A 17,030-nucleotide genomic window follows, 5' to 3' on the forward strand; every position below is an offset into this window, starting at 1 on the left:
GTTAGAACTTGGAATAAGTAAGGCGATCCAGTCGGCTTTTAAGTGATTAACGCATTATGTCTGACACTTTACCAAGGGCGGATGATCTAGAAGCTACTTGGAATTTCGTAGAACCAGGAATCCACCAGATATTGGGCCGTGATGGGACAGCTTCTTCAACTTTAAAGAGGGTGGATAAAGTGCTCTCACCTGCGATGTATATGGAAGTTTACACGGCTATTTACAACTACTGCGTGAACAAATCGAGCTCAGCCGGCCAATTCAACACTGATAGCAGCAGACAGAATCAGTCTTCGCTGTTGGTGGGCGGCGAAATCTACCAGAAATTAAAAGATTGCTTGCAAAACTACTTGTCAGGTCTACAAAGGGACGCAAATGAGAGTTTCTTGCAGTTTTATGTGAGACGTTGGAAGCGGTTTACCGTGGGAGCGGTGTTCCTTAATCATGCGTTTGACTACATGAACAGGTACTGGGTGCAGAAGGAGAGAAGTGACGGCAAAAGACATATATTTGACATCAACACCCTATGTCTGATGACATGGAAGGAGGTGATGTTTGACAAAAACGTCGATCTCTTGGTGAAGGAAGTCTTGGAGCAAATAGAGCTACAAAGAGACGGTCATGTAATTCTGCAAACTGACACCACCGTCGCAATTCGGTCCTTTGTGGCTCTTGGCATTGATCCTCAGGACCTGAAAAAGCTCAACTTGAACGTTTACATACAGCATTTCGAGAAGCCGTTTTTGGAGAGCACGCGGCAGTATTACCGCAAGTTGTCCAGGGAGTATCTCGCTTCACACTCTGTGACAGAATATATCTTCGAAGCTCAGGAAAAGATCAAAGATGAGGAAACTAAGATCGTGCTCTATCTTGATGAGCACACTAAGAAGCTGCTGTCAGAGGCCTTGAATTCGGTTCTCATCACCGACCACTCGGAGGCTCTCGAGAACGAGTTCATCTCGCTGCTAGATTCCCGCGATGAAAACAAGATTGCTACTTTGAACAGCCTCATGCAGAGAGATATCCTACTACTGCCTAAGCTAGCTCAAGCATACGAAGAGTATGTGAAGAAAACCGGTGAGCAAGAGATCTCTCGTCTACTCGCAGAACATAGAGCAAAGCTCAGCGAGAACGCGGAAGAGAACGCGGGTTCCAAGAAGTCTGCCGCTGGCCCAGCTGTGCCTCCTAACGAGTACGTCAAGAAGCTCATCGAGGTTTACGAGACCTTCATCAAGATCACTCGCGACTGCTTTCAAAATGGTTCTTTGTTCACAAAGGCACTGGACAATGCATGCCGTGCGTACATCAATGCGAATGAGCTGGCAATTCCACCTGGCTCACCAAAGTCAGTCACGTCAAAGACGCCGGAGATGCTCGCCAAATACAGTGACCAGTTGCTTAAAAGATCCGCAAAAGCAACAGAGGGTGCCTCGGAGTTGTCTGCCGACGACATTATGACCATATTCAAGTTCCTGACTGACAAGGACGCGTTCGAGACCCACTACAGAAGACTGTTTGCCAGGCGTTTGATCCATGGCACTTCGACGTCTGAAGAAGACGAGGAGATGGTTATTCAGCGCCTGCAAAGCGAGAACAGCATGGAATACACCGGGAAGATTACGAAGATGCTGCAAGACATACGACTGTCGAAGCAGCTTGAGAAAGAGTTTGAGAGCGCGATCAAAATTGCGCCAGACTACAGCAGGGCCAAATATCCTGAGTTCCAACCGTTCGTCCTTGCTGAGACCATGTGGCCTTTCTCATACCAAGACGTGGAGTTCAATCTCCCTCAGGAGTTAGTTCCCACGCACAGGGGTCTTGAGAAGCTGTACACCAACAAGCACAACGGAAGAGTGCTAAAGTGGCTGTGGCCGCTGTGCCGTGGTGAAGTGGTCGCCGACATCGGGAAGCCAGGAAAGCCCCCATTCATTTTTACTGTGACATTGTTCCAGATGGCCATCTTGCTGGCCTTCAACGACCGCTCAACGTTTACCCTCGAGGAGATACAGGAGCACACCAGCCTGAGCGCCTCCAACATTGCGTCCTCAATAATCCCCTTTATTAGATGGAAGCTTATCCAGCAGCAGCCACCCGGGCTCGACGCGCTCTCACGCATGGATACCCAATTTAAGCTGTCTACCCCATACAAGGCTCTCAAAACGCGCATCAACTTCGCAGCGGGCGTGAAGAGCGAAGCGCCAGGCAGCATCGGGGGTAAGAGCGGAGAGCCTTCGGAGCTTCAGAAGATTGAAAAGGAGCTCTCTACTGAAAGACAAATTTTCCTTGAGGCCTGCATCGTTAGAATCATGAAAGCCCGCAGAAAGCTGCCCCACGCGACTCTGGTCAATGAGTGTATTGCGCAATCCCACCAGCGTTTCAACGCTAAAGTTTCTCTCATTAAAAGGGCCATCGATAACCTGATTGCTAAGGAGTATCTGCAGAGGTGCGATGACGGAGAGTCCTACGAGTATTTAGCATAAACGCGGCTCCATTTCATTGCAGCGGCATAATCGCGCCGCTCAAATCGAGGTGCCAATGTTTGCCAGCGCACATTTAGTCTCTTTTAAATCACGAGCTAGCCGCGGCTTTGTCATGTCGAGGCCCGACCCGTGCTCCCCTGGAATTATATCCTGCGCTTTTTCTCTCGTGGATACGCTTACGCATGCATCGCTACAGTGCAGGGAATTACAATTTTACCACAGGAAAAATTTTTCACTTCCGCAGGAATAGTCATTGAATGACCAGTGCAAATAGCGAAGCCAGTCAATATTAGATCCGGTGACTAACCGCAGCTAAATCCCATCGTTTTTGAAGCAGCTATAAAGCGGTATCTATAAGAAGTCGGCGAGACAGATTTGATATTCTGATCATAAAGCCAAAAATTGCACTAAGATGAGCAACTCCGGATTTCAGCAAGTTACTGAATCGACTACACAAGTAGAGCGCCCTAACCCCTACGGGCCAAACCCCGCTGACTACCTATCGAATGTGGCGAACTTCCAGCTGATTGACTCCACCCTGAGAGAGGGTGAGCAGTTTGCCAACGCTTTTTTCACGACGGAGAAGAAGATAGAGATCGCTAAGGCCCTAGATGACTTTGGTGTGGACTACATCGAGCTGACCTCGCCTGTGGCGTCGGAGCAAAGCAGGAGCGACTGTGAGGCGATCTGTAAGCTGGGATTGAAGGCTAAGATCCTGACTCACATCCGTTGCCACATGGACGACGCCAAAGTCGCAGTTGAGACCGGCGTTGACGGTGTGGACGTTGTCATCGGCACTTCCAAGTTCCTGAGGCAGTACTCCCACGGCAAGGACATGAACTACATTGCCAAGAGCGCGATCGAGGTGATCGAGTTTGTCAAGTCCAAGGGCATCGAGATCAGATTCTCGTCTGAGGACTCTTTCAGATCGGACCTTGTGGATCTGCTGAATATCTACAAGACCGTGGACAGCATCGGTGTTAACAGAGTGGGTATTGCCGACACAGTTGGTTGTGCGAACCCCAGACAGGTTTACGAGCTGCTGAGAACCTTGAAGACCGTGGTACACTGCGACGTGGAGTGCCACTTCCACAACGACACCGGGTGCGCCATCGCCAACGCCTACACCGCTCTAGAAGGCGGCGCCAGGCTGATTGATGTGGCCGTGTTGGGCATTGGTGAGAGAAATGGTATCACGCCCCTGGGTGGGCTGATGGCGAGAATGATCGTGGCTGCGCCCGAGTACGTCAAGTCCAAATACAAGCTGCATAAAATCAGAGACATCGAGAACCTGGTCGCTGAGGCCGTCGAGGTCAACATTCCATTCAACAACCCTATCACCGGCTTCTGTGCATTCACCCACAAGGCAGGCATTCACGCCAAGGCTATCCTGGCTAACCCATCTACTTACGAGATTCTGAACCCACACGACTTCGGGTTGAAGAGATACATCCACTTCGCCAACAGGCTGACAGGCTGGAACGCGATCAAGTCGAGAGTCGACCAGCTGAATCTGAACATGTCCGACGAGCAGTGCAAAGAGGTCACAATGAAGATCAAGAAGCTGGGCGACATCAGGCCGTTGAGCATCGACGACGTGGACTCTATCATTAAGGACTTCCACTCGGAGATCACCACGCCACAGCTCAGAAACATGGACGCGCAGGGCAGCGACGACTTGAACAACCTCGACATCAGCGCGCCTGCCGCTAAGAAGGCTAAAAAGTCCCAGTGAGCACCAGCGCGCGCCGCGGGTTATGATAATCTTCTATATCTATAAATCATGTGTAAATGATAATACACGCAAGCAACTAACTTCAGGGATGTCCGCCCCCCGCCTTTATACTTGGCACACGTAGAGGCTGCCCTGCTCGGTGCTTATCAGTAACTTATCGGAGCGGGAGTCGTAGTCCATGTCTATAACGTCAAAAGCCCGTGCGGAGACCTGGCTCGCGAAGTCGAGCACCTGGCGGCCCGACGTTGCGTCGAAAAGCGAGCCCTGCGCGGCGACGAATCGGTCCTGTCTCACAAACTTGCACCGCTGAAGGAACTTGTGCGGGTTGGCGGATGCGGGGAGTGTGGCAGATGCCAGCAGCCGGGAGCCCTCCCTGGTGGGCTCCAGTTTGGCGTCGCTGACGTGTATCTGGTGGTCGAACGCGAGCGTACACAGCTTGCCACTGGCCGAAACGTCGAGAGACGTGACCGCGTCCGAGTGGGCCGCAGGCCAGCTGGAAAACGCGTGGTCTGCGCTGCGGCGGAGGTCGTAGGCTCTGATGACGGGCTCGAGCCCGGACGCGTAGACGAGGTGCTCGTTCTGCGGATCCTGGGCCACGGCGAAGAGAGGAAACTCGGAAGCGGCCTGCCACACGGGGCGCTTGGCGCCGGACGCGTCCCAGACCTTGAGGGCGCCGTCGTCGCCGACCGAGGCGAAACGGCTCTCACCCAGCGCGCGCACCTGGTTGACGACGCGGCGGTGGCCCGCGAGGCCCCGCAGCAGCTGGCCGGTTTCGAGGTCGCAAAGCGCAAGGCGGGTGTCGGACGAGCCGGTGACCGCGCAGCGGTCGCCGAGCGCGTCCAGCGCGGTGATGGCGGCGTTGCCGTGGTGGTAGCTGTCGATGGTGTAGTTTTGGCCGGAGTCCAGGTCCCAGAGCGAGAGGTGCGGGTCGAGGCCCGCGGAGAGCGCGAGCGACCCGGCGCGGAGGAGGCGGCAGGCGAGCACGGCGTGGTCGTGGGCACTGGCGAGCTCGAGGGGCGCGGGGGCGGAGGGCATGGCGGTGGGAGGCGTGGTTGAGATGAGCTGAGGGCGGCGATGGAGATGAGATGAGCTGGGGCAGGCCGCACGTGACGGAGAGATGACGTCACGCGACGAGACAAGATCCCACGTGATGTACCCGCGCCGTCACGTGACTACGTCCCTACCACGTGACAAACCACCATCCACGTCCCACCGCCCACACACCCCTGACATAAGCACCGGGCTTACGTAAACCCACTCCCCCGCATCCCGCCCACGTCATCGCCCCACGCTGGCCCCCGCCAATCACAGCGCCCACAATTCCGCGCCCCCTCGTCCTCCGCGACCTCCCCAAACACCGCGTCCGGTTGGCGGGCGCTCGCCCGCGCGTGCTCGCCCGTCCGCGCGGGCGAGCACGCGGACTGCTTTCGGTGTCCGCGCCAGCACAAAAGGGGCAGTTCTGGAAAAGCTACCGCAGCTCGCCCTGTTAGCGCAGGTGTTAAATTCGGAGCACAAAAGTCCAAAGCAGGATAATTCGCACCGGAAGGTATCGCAGAGAACCCGCTCGCACTCGCACACACCCGCACACACACACATACACAATACTCGGAACAATGTTGAGCCAATCCGCACGCGCTAGTTTGAAAAAGTCTCTGAAGCTGCAGCTGCCCGCCATGCCCGCCATGCCCGCCGTGGGCGGGCGGTTCTACTCGGAGGGCTCTGTCGGGTCGCCCCGCGGCGAAGGCGCGGACGACTCGTTCGTGAGGCGGGAGCGCGCGCAGGAGGACTACTTCATCAGACAGCACGAGAAAGAACAGCTGGAGAAGTTGAGACAGCAGGTCAAGCAGCAGCAGCAGAAGATCGAGCACCTGGAGGGCCGCCTGGGCGACAAGCTGAAGGAGGGCCAGTGAGCTAGCCGCCGCGCCGCCGCGCCGCGTAGCACTACTACATACATCATCCATACATATTCTTTAAACGTTTAGCAGCTGCCGAGAGCGGAGAGAGAGCGCGGCGACGGCTCCGTGTGTGGTGACAGATCAGAGGGCGGGGAATGGGGGCGCGGGCGCGCGCCTCGGGTGGCCTGGCTGGTGGCCGCGAGGCGCGCGGTAGCAGCGGGAGTTGCACGCCGGCCGGCGCCCGCCTCTGGCGGGCGCCACGCGGCGTTTTATGAGTGGTCACTACGTACGGAGACCAGCGCCGGGCTATATAACGCTGAGCTGAGGTGCGTGTCGTCGTCCGCGCAGGACTTGCCCTTCGCCTCAGCACCAACAGCCATGACAGACCCCTGCAAGCCACAGGCGTGCGCGATACAAGGTATGTGAGTGCCCGCTCCAGCGCTGCTCCCGCCCGCAACTAACATCCCGCAGGCTGTCTCACCAAGACCGGGTTCGACGAAAGCAAGTGCTCCCACCTCATCGACAGCCTCTACGAGTGCTGCTCCAAGTTCTACAACGAGCGCGGCGCCGACGCGCGCACGCCCTGCTGCCCCGTGCCGTCGCTGCTGCGGCTGAAGCTCGAGCAGCGCGCCTGCGGGCCGCTTGACGCCAAACGGGTGCGGTGAGCCCGCGAACGCGCGCGGACTCGCTACTGCAAGATAGAAATGTGCATTTAGAACCGCGTAGCCTGCCCACTCGCGGGTTTCCCCGCGCGGCAAGGCACGACTTTGAAAGGTTGGTAAAAACGCGATGGCCCCATGAATCGCCATCATGGAAAATCACTCTAAGACTACCGCGAGCACGAAGACGCCAGGCCTTGGAGCATCCTGGGTGCGTAACGTTCATGGAAGAGATGCAACGTACCGTGACTCTGGGTGTCTAGATAAAAGACATTGTATTGGTTTTGTAAGAAAGAGAGAAAGCGAAGGCTACTTCTGCCGGAGCCGGCGTATTTATACACAGGCGGCGGGCGCGCCGGGTAACGGACGTGCGTGGCCGGGCGAGGGCTGGAGCACGTGACAGTACAAGCCATGTGACCATATATCTCAGTCACGTGCCTCGTACTCCCGCACGTCGGGCACGAACTGCTTCGCCGGGCTCTCGTCCGTCACCCACAGCCGCGTGCCGCTCACGTTGCTAATGCTGTTCTCCATGCGTACGCTGCGCTCGAACTCCTGCAGCGCGTCCTCGATGGTGGCGGGCGCCAGCCCTACGTCTAGCAGCTGCTTCCGCAGCATCGCGACGTGCAGTGCCACCTTCATCTGGCGCGTCTGCACGAGCTTGCGCTCATTGAGGATCTGCAGCTCGCGCTTCTTGCGCTGCGCGTTCATCTGCTTGGCGATGAGCTCCTGGGCCTGGCGCGCCTTGAGTGCCTGCTCCTCGAGCCGCAGCTCCGCGGCGAGCCGCGCGCGGTAGTTGTCCACAGCAAAGAACGACAGCGCCAGCACGGAGAACAGCGTTGCGAGCTCCAGGAACGGCTTGCGCGCGGGCTCGCGCGGCGCGTGGAAGGGTGCCATGGGCGCCGCAGGCGTGGCAGGTGCGAGCCGCGGGCCCAGGCTACCGAAGTAGGTGGGTGGAGTGCTGTAGTAGCGGCGCGTGCTTCGGAGCATCTTCAGCGCGTGCTGGCGGTCGCGGGCGCGTCGCGCTAGCGTTTACATCTTATATTAACTAAATCAACGGCGAGCCGGACTGTATCTCGTGAGATGTGATACAAACACAGCGGTGGACCCGTGACCGAGATCGCGTACTCGCGGCGACGTACTCGCGCATCGAACTCTCCGGTGATGACGTGGAAACGCAGTTAAGTTACAAAGTATTTAGAACGTGACGATCAGTGTCCCGGGCGAACTTAGTGACGACGAGAGGCGGTGATGATGTCGTTCATCTCCTCGACCTTAGCCTTGGCTCTGCCGAAAGTACCCAATCTCTTCTTGGCGACCTTTCTGGCTCTCTTCTCACCGGCGTTTCTGATCAAGTCGATCAATCTTCTCTCGTATGGGGCCAAACCGGCGACCTCCTTGACCAAAGATCTGACGAACTTGGTTCTGTTAGAGGAAGCACCCTTTCTGTACGAGATCTTTGGGGCTGGGGTCATCTGGGTGACCTTCTTACCCTTGTTCAAACCAGTAGCGATACCTGCGTGCTGTTAGTAAGCTGTGCGTGTGGCGTGTGGTGCGAGGAGCGCGGCGTGTGACGAGCGGACTTCGACGGCCCGCCCGGGTTTCCCTGGTGCCCGGCTGTTTTGCGTTGCGTCTCATTCTCTCCTCCTCTTTCTCCTGAGAGCTAGCCACCCCGGTCTTGGTCTGTTCCTCGTGCGCGCACGGTACGGCCTGGCCTTCGCTCTTGATCCACAACCCTGGTTCCTCTCGTGTGTCTCACGCAATTTTCTCGAGTCTTCCCACAAGGCTGCATCGCTTCAAGTAAATCGTGCGCATAGCGCACATCGAGCCCCACAAGTTTCCCGTGTCTCATACACCATGCCGCGTTCCCTCGTTCTCTGCCTTCGACATACCAGATTTAACGGCCATTGTTACTCTTGCTGTGCTTGGTCTTGTAAAGTAGAGGAGCCTTCAAAAATCCCGAATTGTTTTATTCACCTGCTGCTGTCTGGGTAAAAATTTTCCAGAACGAAGCTTACACAGTACGGGACGAGCACTGCCGGGGGGGCCTGTTACCCGGATACTGGGCGCCTGGGCGGCTACACTCGCTAGCGAGGCCGCCGCCCGGTGGAGGCTAGGCGGAGGCGAGCCTACCGGACCAGCGTGCTAGGCTGGGATCCGATGCCCCAGGCAGACCACGTCCAGCGTCCCCCGCCTGGCGCCCCCGCCTAGCTCCCGCGGGATTACGGCCAGTGTCGTCATCTGCGTGGGGCGGCTGTTTGCGTGGGTCTGTGAACGCATGAATGCGAAAAAGTTCCACGATCGTCGGATTTGAACATGATGCATGGGTGCGAGCAGTCAAATGTAAACTAAAGCGTAGATCATGACATGTATATGTCATGTGATAGCATGCTCACGTGTTAGTAGATAATCTGTTCTCTTCTGGCTATTTACAGTTATGTGAGTTTGAGCCCGCCGCGCAGGCGATATATGCCTTCAGACGGTGATAGTCTTCAGGTCGAAGCCGTAACTACTTAGGGCAGCGAGGATGTCGCGCACGCTGGTGCCCGCGTAGGCGTCCAGGAACTGCTTGTAAGTGAGTGTCTCGCCATCGGCGCGGTGCTCGAGCTTCTCGAGCGGGTACAGCAGCTGCAGCAGCTTACGGCGACCGCACGTGACACGGACGGTTTCGCCGTCCAGGGCCTCCTCGAAGTACACGGTGTGCTCCGCGCCGTCAATGCCGCGCACCACGGCAGCGTCCTTGTGCGGCGGGTTCTCACGCAGCTCCTGTCTCTGCAGCACGCGGTAGCGCAGCTTCCAACCAGTGGGGCCCAGCTCCTTGATTCTCGCAGACTTCTCCTTGGTCAGGTAGTTATCGATGCCGCCCTCCTTGGTCACGGTCCGCAGCACCTTCGCAGTCATCCGTATGCTCACGTTGCGGCTCAGGGCCTCGCTCCATAAGCCCTTCTTGATCACGTTCGGCAACCACCGTCTCCGGGTCTTGGTCTTGCTCTCGGCAACGTTGTTTCCGTACTGTATGAACGACCCACCGTACAGGCCCTTGTTGCTCTGCTTGAAGATCTGCGACTCGCCGAACTCGTAGTCCGGGAACGCCTTGCGCGCCTTGGGAACGAAAATGGGCCTCGCGTCGCCAACTTTGTAGTCCGGCTTCTTCGCCACGTTTCTGCACTCCACCAGCCGCCACTCCCGGAAGAGGCAGGGAATCGTCGAAAAGCCCCTCTGCAGCCTTGGCCAATTGACGGACATCGCTTGTGTGGTGTCTGAGGCTCTTGGATCGCCGTGTCGATGCTCCAGCATCCATGAATTGCCAGTAAAACAATTTATAAAAATTTGAGAAATCACGGGCCACGTGACGTACCCGCCTATCTAACTTGCCGCGCAAGCGCTCTATCTGCAATGCTCACTTCCAAACCTTTCTCAGCCCTTTCCAGTTCCCCAAGTTCGCAGGCTTCTGGCCTGCGCCTGGCTCGCACCGATGCGAAGGGCTCTGTCTCAACAGCGCCACCTCCTGCTCGAGTTGGGCGATTTTGTCCTGCAACTCTTGGTTTTCGCTCATTACTTGCAAGTTTCTCGCCATAGTCTCCTGTAAGTCTGCCTTAAGATCCGTAGGGAGCTCCGCGTCTGGGTTGGGCAGCGAGCGCTTGCGCACTTCCTCTTTGAGCTGCGTCTTGAGGTGCGCCACTTCTGCCACGAGATCTCGGTTTTCATCCTGCAATGTCTCCATGGCAAGCCGGTTCTCGATCAATTCGTTAGCGATACTGATATGCTCTCTGTTCAGTATCGTATGGTCGTGCTCTAGCTTCCTAACTTCGTTGTGCAATTGTTTGTTTTTTATACGTAGCGCCTCGAACTGCGCTTCCTTCTGCGACTCGAGCAGATGTATCTCCTCATACTCTGCAACATAGCGTTTCAGCGTTATGGGTGTGATCTGCACTTCCTTCATGGCATCCTCCACAAATGCGTCGATATCGTAGTCCTCATCGGTGATTTCTGGGCTGCTCTCCTTCTTTGGTATGGCCCGGCTAAGTAGCGAAACGGTTGAGCCCGAGTCGCCTTTAGTAGCTTTCGCCCGCCGCCGCTCCTTGACAGAATCTTTTAGATAGTACGCAAACAGTCCGTCTTTGAGAAACTCTAAAAGTTGATCAAACTGCAGGGCCAGCAACGTCTTCTCGTTCCGAATCATCAGAACAACTGCAAACTTCAGAATAGCATCAACTCCCTCAACTAAGATGATGTCAAAGATACGCAGCACAAAGCAGAGTGGGAACCTATAGGCAAAACATGTAAGAAACCATTGCGAGGCATACATCGAGGACCTCACGCCCTGTCTTGCTAGGTGATAGTAAAGAGAAGGAGAGTTCTCTTCCAGGAGGCGGTCAAATTGATACAGCTTCACATGCAATCCTGGCATCCCTGGCAAGAATAAGTCTCGTAATCCGTATCCTTTCATTAAGCTTATCAACAGGCCAAATGCCTCAGCCTCAGATTCCACATTTAGAATTAGCGCAGTCGTTATAAAACCCATTCCTTGAGTGTATCCCACTGCATCGTCATATATAGAGTAGGCCTTCAGCACATTGAACAAAGAATCTGTCTTATCGTCTGGAATGTAGTTGGTTCTCAATATATCCCGTTGAATAGCTTTTTCGTGAGGCGACTCACAAGCCTCCAATGCTCCGTATATTTCTTCGACGCCTTTCGACTTTGTATTTGCCATAAGTTGCCAGATAATTCCCCTAATTTGAGGTGGTATCCCCCCTGTGATTTCCTGCTCCAGCTTCACAGAGTCTTTTTTGGCTACTTCAGCGTAGTTGTTAACAAGCCTCGTCCAAAAAGGCCAGTCTATTTCTACAAGCTCACGGTGCTCTTCCGGATCTTGGGAAGGCTCTTTTTCTGCGGATATTGTTTCCAAAAAGGCTGTGTAGCTGGACTTCAACATCCGAGTTCCCTCTTGCAGGCTCTCTTGAGTCACCCCATCTTTCGAAAGGTATTCCTCTTCGTAGTCATTGAATCTGCTTATGACTAGGTCAAAGTCAGCGCTGGCGGATCGCTTATGACCTGACCTGGGCGGCAAGCTTGGCGGGGAAGGTTGTGCATGAGTCAAGGCCGCATTCTTCCTGAACTTCTCAGACTTGAGTTCCTCTGAGAGGGGAGGGGGCACAGGATGAACCTGGCTTTTCTTGAGAGTGGAGGCAGGTAAAGCTGCAGAACCACGTGGAGGCAGTGGCGGAGAAGATGTGTTTAGGCTTCGTGGGGGCAATGCCGGCAATGGCCGCGCTCCACTTCCATCTGGCAACAGAGGAGGAGGTGCTGTTTCCTGGTCAACTTGCTTCACCGTGTGGTCAGGTCCATCAAGCTTTTCAGGCGACGAATGTATCAGATCATGATTCTGATCTTCGTCCCCTACACCGGAATCATCATTGATAGCGCTTGGATTTGTTGTCTCCGCATTATAATCCTCTCCAGTATCTTCTTCATAAGCAGCGAAGTTTAGCTCGGAGTGCGCGGAGCTGCGATCAGAGTCGTCTTGCTGTTCACTATCGAGGGTTTGAGGCGAGTGATCCGCATTCTCGGGTGCTTTTTGCTGTAATTCTTCTGTTAAATCGCTCTCGACCAAAGATGCTTGATTGGTTAAATCAGAAGTAGCAGGCGTGATTTTGGGCTTCAAATCAGACTCGGTTTGAGAAGCATTGGCAGGGGCTTCTTCTGCCGCGGGACTCATTAGTGCTGCGTCACTAACCTCAGTGCGCATCTCTTCCGTAACTCCAGACTCTTCTTCGTTACGGTCGAATGCTTCAACATCTTTCAAGCTTGGAACTTCGGTGGATTGAGTGTCACTCATCTCTCTGACCGTTTGTGATGGATTTCAGCCGTTTTAATATGGTTGAAACGGCGATCATTATTTAATATAGGTACACGAGACAGACAATCTCATCAATTACGTTCAAAACCGTATCCAAGCCCCACTAGCCGCTCAAAAGAATCAGAGAGCACAAATTGGGGAGCATTTAACCATTCAAAAACCTAATTTACGTACTTTAAGCACTCATATAACCGTTAGCTAACTCTGCAGTTTCATCAAAGCCTGAGCCTCATCCTTGAGAAGAAAGTACAGAGAAGCTTGACTCAGACGGGGTAGACAGAACTGGGGCGAACTGAGAAGCACACCTACTAGAACCACAATACGATGCAGAGAAATTAGAGCAGTACTCAAAACATTCTGGGGATGAAGAAGGTTCAGTGCTCGGTTGCGGTTCGGGAAGAACGAGACCCAGGGTCAGACCCAAATCTCGCATCAATATCTCTGCTTCTGGCGCCGTGATGTTGGGAAAGCGAACACGCACAAAGCTTTCTCCAAACTCCAGTGGTAACGCGCCGTAATGCTCGTATATTTTTCGCACGCTCTCCTCAATATGACGTAGCTTGGCGTGGCAAGCGACCATCTTGTCGCGCCATTCATTGAGCGCCTCATCGCTCGCGAATACCATGGATGGCATGGTAGACATATCCAAGTGTGGGAGCTCAAACTGGACAACGCACCCCATAGCATCCAACTCTTCCAAAATACTAGGAGGTAGGTCCTGCTTGTGCGCCTGGATCATGCGGAAAACTTCCATCGCACGCACTGTCGAGACCTCGCGCGCTCCGAGTGATCTTTTGGGTGCTTGGCATGCCTGCAAAGGCACTCTTTGGCAATCCGCAGACTCATTTGCTGGCAGGAAGTCGTCCCATAGATTATAGAAGCAACGCAGGGATATCGAGAGGTTCTGGACTGCATCGTGTGTGATTTTGATAGCAGACGTTGAATACGCCCTCCCCGATTTAAAACGCGAAGTTGTCATGTTCCAGTTCGAGAAGAGACCGCGAGGAACTCCACCAGGCGCTCGGTACATGCCGTTGAAGCTGGAGAGGACAGGTCTTGTCCCCCTTGCACCACCCTGAACGCTACGAGCGTAGCCGACACTTTGCGCGTTGCCAGTACCTCTCGCCACATTCTGGGTTTGAGTGTGGATATATCTGCTGCCGTTTCTAAAGCCCGCGCTAGGCCTGGTCGAAACTGGGATCCTGACTAAAGATTTTTGGGGGCGGGGTATGTTCCTTTCCAATACAGTTTGAATCTCATCGTCCAACGTTTGGCGGATCTGCTTAAGCTGCCTTTTCGTCAGCTTAAGCCACTGCCTCCACGAGTTAGCGGACATCTTTTGGGCTCAGTATTAGAGATGAAGTTCTGTTAATTCCCGGGGTGTGTTTTCTTTAGCCAGGCCTATTCCCTGACATATCTAATAATGTGATCACGAAGCACCGTACACGACTCGATAAAAATATGGGGATCAAGGCTTGCACGAGGACCATGAACGACAGCCATGAACGCTACCGGCTTAATATCGTGTCTACCGTTATAAATACCTCGCAATGGCACTCTAACTATAAGCGCTTGGTGCGCTAATTTATGTCGTACTCATCGTAGTCACAAAATCTTGGAAATGCCCGAGACGTGGCCCCTCTGATAAGGGGCTGGTTAACACTGTATATGAAGTGCCGATGCGTGACGACACCAGAGTTTCATTAAGGCACAATCGGAACGGTATTCAGGGAAAATTCCTCGTGTATACTTTGCCAAATTACGTTCACCTCAATTATTAAACAGGTAACAAGACCGAACTTAAGGATATGTATCGCGAAACGGCAACCCAGGCATATTATTATTATGGATTCACAGGTAACTACGATAGGCATCACAAATTCTCTTTGCATTAATTGCTTCAGGGTGTAGACACATCGAGTCTTCAAGGTTTGCTTTCCCGCTTTATATCAGTACACTTACAGCCAAAGCCGCTATTAAATACTCTTAGAAGAGAGGGACAAGGTTAAGCACATGTCCAAGATCTCTAACCCAATGCTGGTATTTTGATTTGGGATTATTTTACCGAAACTTAGATCTGAATGAGGATGGAGCTAGTAGCGCGAAAATCCTCCAATTAGGCGCGTGAATCCAGAACTCCTATGTATCAGGATTGATTCGAGCTGTTTGAAATTGATGGAGCTAACTCATTGTCATTAAAAACATAGTTGAAAATATCGTCCATCGTCGTTGTGTTGAACATATTGCTTGTCCCTGGGTTGAACAATGTTTGAACACTTTGGTCGTTCCAGTTGGGAAACACCGTGGCATCCTGCTTCAAAGGTTGCGCCGATGAACTCCTCCACGCGAAGGGATCCTCGTCTTGGTTTTCTGGCTGTACAGCTATATCTGGCGTTTCAGAGCTACCGGAGCGGACAGTGTCGGTTGGAATCGTGAAGTCTCTAGGAGAAAGAATATTAGCCAAATCTGAGATGCTTGTCATAGACTTGTCTTTGGTTGGTTGCTGCGAGCTTGTTCCTGCGACACCTGGCCGCTTTTCAGTGTGTAAAATAGATGAGAAGGACTTCGGAGTTGATGATAAGGCTTCGGATGTATCCAGAAGATATCCGCAGACGCTATCGATGACATGAATGAATTTTTCAGCAGTGGCATTTTTTTCCTTCAAAACATCAAAGGTGTTGCGTGCAGTGGTGACCCTTAGTTTCCAGCGAGCTGCCTGCGAAGAACCAGGTTCTGTAACGAGTCCCACTGCGGGGATGATGGTTGCACTCACGAGGAAAAATGTTGCATACCAGGCTGAAAGTGTTGTGAGTTTGTAGTGGCTAACAAACTCAGATACGGACTCGATTGTGCTACCAGCCGCTTCATGGCATAAATTTAAGCACTTTGTAAAGTCGTGATTGTCAACGCGGACTTTTTCTCCATTCAGAATCCCGAGAAACAAAGGCCTAAAGATTGTAATTGTCAAGTTATAGTACATCCAACGCAAGCGGAACCTATTCAAAGGAAACCACTTATTATCAGCGCCAAGCTTTTGGTGCCATCGAGCAAAACCTGTACTGAAATAGTCAGGTAATTTATTGGCGAGATCATCCAGCTTTTGGTGACATTTTAGAGTTTCTGCAAGATTAGCGTAAGGACCGGTGCTGCTGCTAATTATTTTATGCGCATTCTTTGTGAGCTTCGCTGTTTCGATGATAAATGAAAATTCGGTGGGACTGTCGACTTCAACGCCATTTTTGTCTAAATTGGACGGTAACAATATATCCACATCCGGTAATTTAGGCAGCTGTCCTGGTCGTCCAAAAGTCATAGCCATACTGCAGTCGTAGCCATAAAGCACCCACCACATTCGGCGCCTTATTTCAAGACCGGAGTTGTCAGTGCGGGCCGAGTCCCTCATCTCGCGATGCAAACCCAGTGAAATCGCCATACTTGCCGCAAGCCCCAGGTAGTTCCAACTGGTGTTGGGTTTATTGCGCTTCTGCGTATAATTTGACAGTAACACTAATGATGCAAGCAGCGAATGAGAACCTGTCTCAAATACGCTGCTGCATAGATGGTACTTTGCACTTTTGTAGTACTCAATGTCGATATTTGAATCTTCTCCGACCACGGACCAAGATCCCAACGCCAAGACCGCATATAGGAGGGTTTGCCAAGCTTTCTCTGATGTTGGAATGATTTTCTTAGCGTAACACAAACGAAAGTACGATTCATCAACAATGGGGAAAGCTGCATGAAACTGCCCAAAATAAGCTTCCACGTATTCGTCCATTATTTGCTTTGAAGAAAGTATGGACAAGTCTTCACTGCTCGACGGAACGCGTTGAATGGTGAAAAGAGAATCTACGACATAAAGCGCTCTGAGCAATACGGAGTTGGAGCCAACTCCGAAATACCCCTTGTTGTTGATGTTCACGTTCAATACTCCCATTCCATCGTTTTGCAGAAATTGCGAGTCCTCCTCTTCCGACCATTCAAAACCAAACAGTGGATCTCTGGGCAATTGGTCAAGTGGGGGTCGTTGCGAGGGGTGAGAGGGAACATTGGAGGGTGCGTGTAAATTGTCGGTAGTTATAGGAAGCGTTCTTTCGTACTGGTCTTTCTGGTTTTTCAGCATATGCCGCAGCTTGGATAGGCTTGGGTCTTTCGACGTGTCTTTCCAGTCATAGCCAGGGAACAGAGTTCCAAATAGTCGCTCTAGTTGATGGAGTCGGTTTTCAACTTCTGTCAAGTGAGCTCTTGTGAGCGGGGATCGGACCTTTTTGGGTGAATAGTGGCAGTCCCAGTTATGTTTGAAACAATTTGAGCATATGGGGTGTTCTCTGGAGCATTTGAGTTTTTTCCGGCGACACCAGTCGCAAGCTTGTTCCGCTTCGTCAAGCGAAAACATTG

General features: G+C 53.1%; 11 protein-coding genes across 11 annotated transcripts; 4 read left to right on the forward strand and 7 right to left on the reverse strand.

Annotated features, from left to right (window-relative positions):
* Nucleotides 1-56: 56 nt before the first annotated feature.
* CDC53 (cullin CDC53) lies at nt 57-2,480 on the forward strand (the record flags this gene model as incomplete). Its single annotated transcript, XM_002555941.1, has 1 exon — nt 57-2,480. One exon carries the CDS (start codon nt 57-59, stop codon nt 2,478-2,480), a length of 2,424 nt encoding a protein of 807 aa, XP_002555987.1.
* Nucleotides 2,481-2,892: 412 nt separating this feature from the next.
* Nucleotides 2,893-4,215, forward strand: KLTH0H02486g (homocitrate synthase; the record flags this gene model as incomplete). The annotated part of the gene is made up of 1 exon (XM_002555942.1): nt 2,893-4,215. The coding sequence occupies one exon, from the start codon at nt 2,893-2,895 to the stop codon at nt 4,213-4,215; it is 1,323 nt and encodes a 440-aa protein (XP_002555988.1).
* A 105-nt stretch (nt 4,216-4,320) lies between these two features.
* KLTH0H02508g (KLTH0H02508p) lies at nt 4,321-5,250 on the reverse strand (the record flags this gene model as incomplete). The annotated part of the gene is made up of 1 exon (XM_002555943.1): nt 4,321-5,250. The coding sequence occupies one exon, from the start codon at nt 5,248-5,250 to the stop codon at nt 4,321-4,323; it is 930 nt and encodes a 309-aa protein (XP_002555989.1).
* A 578-nt stretch (nt 5,251-5,828) lies between these two features.
* Nucleotides 5,829-6,125, forward strand: INH1 (ATPase inhibitor; the record flags this gene model as incomplete). Its single annotated transcript, XM_002555944.1, has 1 exon — nt 5,829-6,125. One exon carries the CDS (start codon nt 5,829-5,831, stop codon nt 6,123-6,125), a length of 297 nt encoding a protein of 98 aa, XP_002555990.1.
* A 363-nt stretch (nt 6,126-6,488) lies between these two features.
* On the forward strand, nt 6,489-6,775 carry CMC4 (Cmc4p; the record flags this gene model as incomplete). The annotated part of the gene is made up of 2 exons (XM_002555945.1): nt 6,489-6,528; nt 6,582-6,775. The coding sequence occupies 2 exons, from the start codon at nt 6,489-6,491 to the stop codon at nt 6,773-6,775; spliced, it is 234 nt and encodes a 77-aa protein (XP_002555991.1).
* A 420-nt stretch (nt 6,776-7,195) lies between these two features.
* On the reverse strand, nt 7,196-7,759 carry KLTH0H02574g (KLTH0H02574p; the record flags this gene model as incomplete). The annotated part of the gene is made up of 1 exon (XM_002555946.1): nt 7,196-7,759. The coding sequence occupies one exon, from the start codon at nt 7,757-7,759 to the stop codon at nt 7,196-7,198; it is 564 nt and encodes a 187-aa protein (XP_002555992.1).
* A 239-nt stretch (nt 7,760-7,998) lies between these two features.
* RPL36A (60S ribosomal protein eL36) lies at nt 7,999-8,677 on the reverse strand (the record flags this gene model as incomplete). The annotated part of the gene is made up of 2 exons (XM_002555947.1): nt 7,999-8,285; nt 8,662-8,677. 2 exons carry the CDS (start codon nt 8,675-8,677, stop codon nt 7,999-8,001), a joined length of 303 nt encoding a protein of 100 aa, XP_002555993.1.
* A 567-nt stretch (nt 8,678-9,244) lies between these two features.
* Nucleotides 9,245-10,066, reverse strand: MRPL24 (mitochondrial 54S ribosomal protein bL28m; the record flags this gene model as incomplete). Its single annotated transcript, XM_002555948.1, has 1 exon — nt 9,245-10,066. One exon carries the CDS (start codon nt 10,064-10,066, stop codon nt 9,245-9,247), a length of 822 nt encoding a protein of 273 aa, XP_002555994.1.
* Nucleotides 10,067-10,169: 103 nt separating this feature from the next.
* GYP5 (GTPase-activating protein GYP5) lies at nt 10,170-12,611 on the reverse strand (the record flags this gene model as incomplete). The annotated part of the gene is made up of 1 exon (XM_002555949.1): nt 10,170-12,611. One exon carries the CDS (start codon nt 12,609-12,611, stop codon nt 10,170-10,172), a length of 2,442 nt encoding a protein of 813 aa, XP_002555995.1.
* A 250-nt stretch (nt 12,612-12,861) lies between these two features.
* SPG5 (Spg5p) lies at nt 12,862-13,968 on the reverse strand (the record flags this gene model as incomplete). Its single annotated transcript, XM_002555950.1, has 1 exon — nt 12,862-13,968. One exon carries the CDS (start codon nt 13,966-13,968, stop codon nt 12,862-12,864), a length of 1,107 nt encoding a protein of 368 aa, XP_002555996.1.
* Nucleotides 13,969-14,778: 810 nt separating this feature from the next.
* GAL4 (galactose-responsive transcription factor GAL4) lies at nt 14,779-17,028 on the reverse strand (the record flags this gene model as incomplete). Its single annotated transcript, XM_002555951.1, has 1 exon — nt 14,779-17,028. The coding sequence occupies one exon, from the start codon at nt 17,026-17,028 to the stop codon at nt 14,779-14,781; it is 2,250 nt and encodes a 749-aa protein (XP_002555997.1).
* Between the last annotated feature and the right edge of the window lie 2 nt (nt 17,029-17,030).

The sequence above is a fragment of the Lachancea thermotolerans genome (assembly GCF_000142805.1).
Source record: "Lachancea thermotolerans CBS 6340 chromosome H complete sequence".
Taxonomy (NCBI): domain Eukaryota; kingdom Fungi; phylum Ascomycota; class Saccharomycetes; order Saccharomycetales; family Saccharomycetaceae; genus Lachancea; species Lachancea thermotolerans.